We start from the raw sequence: 5,959 nt of genomic DNA on the forward strand, positions 1-5,959 counted from the left end.
AGCCAGGCATTCATAACTAATAGTAAGTCTCTCTGTCATGATTTGGGAGCTGGTCAGTGGTCTGAAAGAAAGCCTGCTTCATGTCTCTGTGAGTTCAAGGCCAGCCTGGTCTTAAAAAAAAAAAAAAGACAAGAAAACACCAGGAGAGACCCCCCCAGGCCAAACTCACTTAGTTCTCTCCTCAACCTTCCTCTTCCTCCCTCTGAAGAGAAGAAGGATTCCCTGGATCTTCTAGAAGAAAAGTCACTTCTGGGAATCCAATAGCAAATATGCATGTTGGGGATGCAGTGGAGAGATGCTTCTCTTTACAACAGAGGCGCTGGCCTGCAAGCACCACACAGACTCCCACAGAGACCAGGCTCCTGTGTTCACCTGCAGGGGCAGCTCGCACTGCCAAGCCTGATGCTCAGGAATCTCATCTGTAAATTGAGATTTTTTTTCCCTCTTCACTCAGGATCGTGTCTTCACAGCCTGGTGCTTACACTCAGACTCCAAGTGTTTCTCCCCAGATGATCCTCTGTGGCTCCAGGTGGTTGTGTTTTACATGGATCTTCAGTCCATAGTCCTGAGATGTCTGTGTGGACCTGGTCTTTGTCTCAGCACAGTAGACCCCCTTCTCCACTGGGAAGAGACCCCCGTGGAGACCGAGCACAGCAGGGCACTGATCCCTGTCTACACGCCATGGTTCCCTGTGTCCACACACTGCCATGGTACAGTTGCATTAGTGAATAAATCACAGTGAGAAAGGAACTGTAACTAATAACGAAGCAGAATAATGACGATGGTGTGGTAGAAGTTACATAACCTGTGACCTCTCATTCTCTCTGTGACCTTCCTCACACTTTATGAGCTGATGAGATGAAGGAGATGAATGTCACAGGCCTGTGGAGCCCTGGGTCTCATAACAGCTGGATCCTGAGTTCCTCAGGCCTGTGCAGTGTGGACACTGGGCAGAGGTAATTCTCATGGCAGAGGTACTCACTGGGGACTTGAGGTTTCATCCCTGTTCTGTAGTGTGGAAAAATATAAATTTATACATTTTTTGTTTCTGTGGATGTTGACTTGATGTCTTCAAATCCCAGCCACACATAACTGGAGTAGAAAGTGAAAGCAGAGGAGAGTGGGATTCCAGCACGGAGAGTCACAGATAACACAGTGTGTCAAAAGTGCTTGACCAGAGCTGTGAAAACTCCAGGCACCTCCCGATGCTGGTGTCCACGGCAGCCCCACACCCTCACCAGGACTCCGACAGCACCTGTTTCCGTGAACATTCATTTTAAGTGCTGTGTGTATTTTATCTGGAAACTTCCTGCTCTTAGGTTTCATCCTGACTAACCTGAGGAGACAGTTGTCCTCAGGCGGCTCAGAGACACCATGACACACAGCGCTCCGTCCCGCAGCACAGGGTTCAGCAAAGTCTCAGTCCCCAGGTGGTGAGGTCTGGGGTGGAAGCCCAGGGCTGGGGATCCCCAGGTCCCCAGTTTCACTCTCCAGCTCCTGACCCGTGTAGGGTCCTTCTGCCCGGACACTGACGACAACTGTCCTGTTCGCACCCCCATTGGGTGGGAGAACCAATCAGTGTCGCCGCGGTCACAGGTTATAAAGTCTACGCAGCCCGGGGAACTCAGACGCCCCAGATCCGAGATGGGGGCGAGGGCTCCGCGCGCGCTGCTCCTGCTGCTGGCGGCCGCCCTGGCCCCGACCCGGACCCGCGCGGGTGAGTGCGGGGTCGGGAGGGAAACGACTCTGCGGGGAGGGCGGGGGCGGCCCCGGGGAAGCCGCGTCCCCGCGTCGCCCAGCCAGACCCTCCCGCCCTTCTCCACCGCGTCCCGAGCCCCGCGCCCTGCTCCCCTCCCGGCCCGCGCACCCGCCCGGGGTCCCGGGAGGAGGGTCGGGGTCTCACAGCGCGCCGCCCCCAGGCTCGCACTCCATGCGGTATTTCCACACCATCGTGTCCCGGCCCGGCCTCGGGGAGCCCCGGTACATGGAAGTCGGCTACGTGGACGACACGCAGTTCGTGCGCTTCGACAGCGACGCGGAGACTCCGAGATATGAGCCGCGGGCGCCATGGATGGAGCGGGAGGGGCCGGAGTATTGGGAGAGGAACACACAGAGAGCCCAGAGCAACGAGCAGACTTTCCAAGGGAACCTGAGGACCCTGCTCGGCTACTACAACCAGAGCGAGGGCGGTGAGTGACGCGGGTCGGAGGTCACGACCCCGCCACGTCCCTACGTCAGGGCTGGAGTCGCCCCGGGTCCCGGGTCCGAGGTTCGGGAGGAGAGTCGGGGACCAGGACCCGGTTTCCCTTTCGGTTTAGGGAGTCCGCGGGTGGGCGGGGCAGCGGGGGCGGGGCTGATCGCGGGAGGGCGGGGTTGACCTCGGATGGGCGGGGCTGATCTCTGTTGGGCGGGGCTGACCGCGGGGTCCCCCAGGCTCTCACACCATCCAGCGTATGTATGGCTGTGACATGGGGTCGGACGGGCGCCTTTTCCGCGGGTATGAACAGTACGCCTACGATGGCCGCGATTACATCGCCCTGAACGACGACCTGAGGACGTGGACGGGGGCGGACACGGCGGCGCAGATCACCCGGCGCAAGTGGGAGCAGGCTGGTGTTGCAGAGAGACTGAGGGCCTACCTGGAGGGCGAGTGCGTGGAGTGGCTGCTCAGACACCTGGAGAACGGGAAGAACGCGCTGCAGCGCACAGGTGCAGGGCCTCGGGCAGCTCCTCCCTCTGCCCTCGGGCTGGGCTCAGTCCTGAGGAAGAAGAAACCCCTCAGCTGGGGTCATGCCCCTGTCTCAGGGCAGACAGTGACCCTGGGTCTCCTGATCCAGCATGGTAGGGACCGCACTGATCCCCAGGCTCAGCCTTCTCCCTGGACAGCTGCAAATCTGTCTCAGAGGAGGAGATCCCGACCTAACCACAGTGGCTCCTGCAGTCTGCAGCCGCTGTCAGCCATGGCCTCTCCAGGCCGGGGTCTCTGCCCACACCAGGGTCTGTGGAAACTGAGTCCTGTCATCTGAGTGTGTCAGCTTTACATGCCAGGACCGGAAGTCTCCTTTACCTGATGGGAGACATGGACGCCCCTACCCTAGGCTGTTTCCACTGTTTCTAGAACTTTCCAAAGATACATTCTCCCAGATTCCTGTGGGTGAGGTTTGCATCCCTCACACCCCAATTACGTCTGTTCCCAGAATGGTCACGTGAACACTTATGGGGTGCCCTGGTGAATACTAAATTGTGGGACCTTTTTCTTTTTTCTCTTCCTTCCTTCCTTCCTTTTTTTTTTTTTTTTTTTTTTTTTTTTTTTTTTTTTTAAGTTGTCATTTTGCTTTTAGTCAGGTTTTTTTTTCCCCCTCACTGGGGTGATACTGTGTCTCCCTCTGCCTTGTGTTATCATCTGTATCAGTCTCCACAGGAGCCGGGGGTGGGGGGTGGGGCGGACACAACTCTGCTAATCTGGATAATTAGACAAGTCAGTGTTTCCTTTACACTAGAAAGGCTCCTGTGAGCTTAGACTATTTTCTGCCATATTAACATCCAGAGCCCTCCTGCTCTCCCTCAGCCCCAACAAGTCACAGTGTTGCCCCAGTGGATTAGGAATTGAACTTCCTCAGAGACAGGGTCTTCTGCAGCTCCAGGACAGGAGTGACAGGGACGATCCACACACCCCTGTGAGCACCGCTGTGTCCCAGGGAGTGCTGCCCTGGGCTCCACAGCACACTTCCAGGGCTCCTGGTGACAATACCTTGTGTCTTGTCCCCAGAGGCAGGGCTTGGGGAGTCATTTTCCCTGGCTGAGTGTCAGAGGTTCACCACATTTCTGCTGCACACTTTGGTGATGGCTGTTCACTGGACAGACAGTTATGCTGGTCAGCAAGATGTCCACAGTGGTTGTGCCTCAAAGGTGGAAGCTGTAGTTGGTGGCACCCTTCATGTAGGCCTTGTACCTGATTTCTTGTTTTGATATGAATTTAATCACATACATAAATTAATTATTTTCCTTTCATTCTTTTACTACCTAACTAATGCTATAGAACATCACATGAGGAAGACCATGTTGACCTGATGGCTCATGTGGATTCCCTCTTAGCTACTGATTCCCCCCAGGAAAATGTGCAGCTCTGTGATGAGGGGACCAGCTCTACCTGAGGTCACTAGTGTGATGACAGAATTGTCCAAACAGATACAGTTTAGTGTCAGCATTGGTTTAACTTTGTCTTTGCAGATTTCAGTTTATCTTATTAATTGTAGGATTTCTTAAATCTTCCACACAGATCCCCCAAAGGCACATGTGATTCATTACCCCACACTGAAAGGAGATGGCACCCTGAGGTGCTGGGCCCTGGGCTTCTACCCTGCTGAGATCTCCATAACCTGGCAGAGGGATGGGGAGGAACAGACTCAGGACATGGAGCTGGTGGAGACCAGACCTTCTGGGGATGGAACCTTCCAGAAGTGGGCAGCTGTGGTGGTGCCTTCTGGGGAGGAGCAGAGATACACATGCCATGTGCACCATGAGGGGCTGAAACAACCCCTCACCCTGAGATGGGGTAAGGAGGGTGTGGGTGCAGAGCTGGGGTCATGGAAAGCTGGAGCCCTCTGAACACCCTGAAAAGGATCAGGGCTGAGAGCTGGCATCATGACCCCCAACTTCCCCTTCTGTCCTTCCCTTCCAGAGCCTCCTCAGTCCACTGTCCACATCTGGGCAATCATTGCTGTTGTTGTAGCTGTGATCATTGGAGCTCTGGGGGCTGTTGTGTGGTGGAGGAGGAGAAACACAGGTAGGAAAGGGCAGGTCTGGTTCTCTCTCAGCCCCTTTTAGAAGTGTGCTCTGCCTCACTAATGGGAAACATCCACATCCCTCATTGCTCCTGTCTCTAACCTGGGTCTGCTGTCAGTTCTCGAACCTTCCTAGAGTCGGGTCTTCCCTGGTCTCTCACAGCTTTTCTCCTCACAGGTGGAAAAGGAGGGAACTATACTCCAGCTTCAGGTAAGTGTGGGGAGCGGGATTGTCCCTGAGGCCTTTGGGGTGAAGCTGGTTATTTGGGGAGCTCTGCCAACCCATAATACCTCCTCCAGTGAAATCTTCTAGAGGCCATGTTTTCACCTTCCTGTGACTATATATAATTTCACCCTAGGCAGGGACAGTGCCCAGAGTTCTGATGTGTCTCTCCCAGGCTGTGAAGGTGACACTCTGGGGACTGATTTGGGGAGGGGCAAATTGGACATGATTGGGTTGCAGGGACTTCCAGAATCCCCTCTGAGTGAGTGGTGGGTTGTTGGGATGTTGTCTTCACAGTGATTGTTCATATCTCTTGTTTGTAGCATGAAGACAGCTGCCTGTCCTGACAGAGTGACAGAGATGTGCTCAGGTCTCTCCTGTGACGTCCTGAGCCCCTCAGTTCACTCTCAGCAACAGTGTCTGATGTTCCCTGTGACCCTGTGGGCTCAATGTGAAGAACTGGGGAGCCCAGGCCCCCCTGCACACCAGGACCCTGTCCCTGCACTGCCTGTGTTCCCTTCCACAGCCAACCTTCCTGGTCCAGCAGGCAGGAGGGGACATCTCCATCCTGTCACCTCCATGCTGCCCTGAGCTGCAGCCCCTGACTCCCCACTGAAAATAAGAATCTGAATGTGAACTTGGTTGTTCACGTCCTTGATCTGACAGGGGGATTGATGAATAAATTAAATGATTGAAATACTTAGAGCTTGTGGATGAAATAAATGGCAGCATGGAGAACCTTCCAGAATCTGTGTTCATTATGCTGTGTGCATCTGGTGGACAAGATGAGGCTGTGGGAGCTGAGTGTGAACAGAACTGTGCCCAGGTCGAGCTCAGTACATTGTTGGCTGTGACATGGTCACTCCTCAGCTCTGTCACCTCCTGGCTCTGTTCTCTTCATCACTTGAACCACATGCTGAGAGTCTGTGATCACAGGGACACTGGGATGACA

At 54.7% G+C, this 5,959-nt stretch overlaps 1 protein-coding gene across 2 annotated transcripts; it reads left to right on the forward strand.

The window, feature by feature from the left end:
* The first annotated feature begins 1,355 nt into the window (after positions 1-1,355).
* LOC102916386 (H-2 class I histocompatibility antigen, Q10 alpha chain-like) lies at positions 1,356-5,755 on the forward strand. 2 transcript variants are annotated; one of them, XM_076557297.1, is made up of 8 exons: positions 1,356-1,717; positions 1,920-2,189; positions 2,434-2,709; positions 4,280-4,555; positions 4,682-4,786; positions 4,963-4,995; positions 5,144-5,191; positions 5,331-5,755. In XM_076557297.1, exons 1-8 carry the CDS (start codon positions 1,645-1,647, stop codon positions 5,333-5,335), a joined length of 1,086 nt encoding a protein of 361 aa, XP_076413412.1. In that variant the 5' UTR covers positions 1,356-1,644; the 3' UTR covers positions 5,336-5,755. The 2 variants fall into 2 exon arrangements, with proteins under 2 accessions (XP_076413412.1, XP_076413413.1); XM_076557298.1 differs by lacking the exon at positions 5,144-5,191 and having other exon boundaries at positions 1,602-1,717.
* The last annotated feature ends 204 nt before the right edge of the window (positions 5,756-5,959 follow it).

This window comes from Peromyscus maniculatus, chromosome 21 (assembly GCF_049852395.1).
Source record: "Peromyscus maniculatus bairdii isolate BWxNUB_F1_BW_parent chromosome 21, HU_Pman_BW_mat_3.1, whole genome shotgun sequence".
Taxonomy (NCBI): domain Eukaryota; kingdom Metazoa; phylum Chordata; class Mammalia; order Rodentia; family Cricetidae; genus Peromyscus; species Peromyscus maniculatus.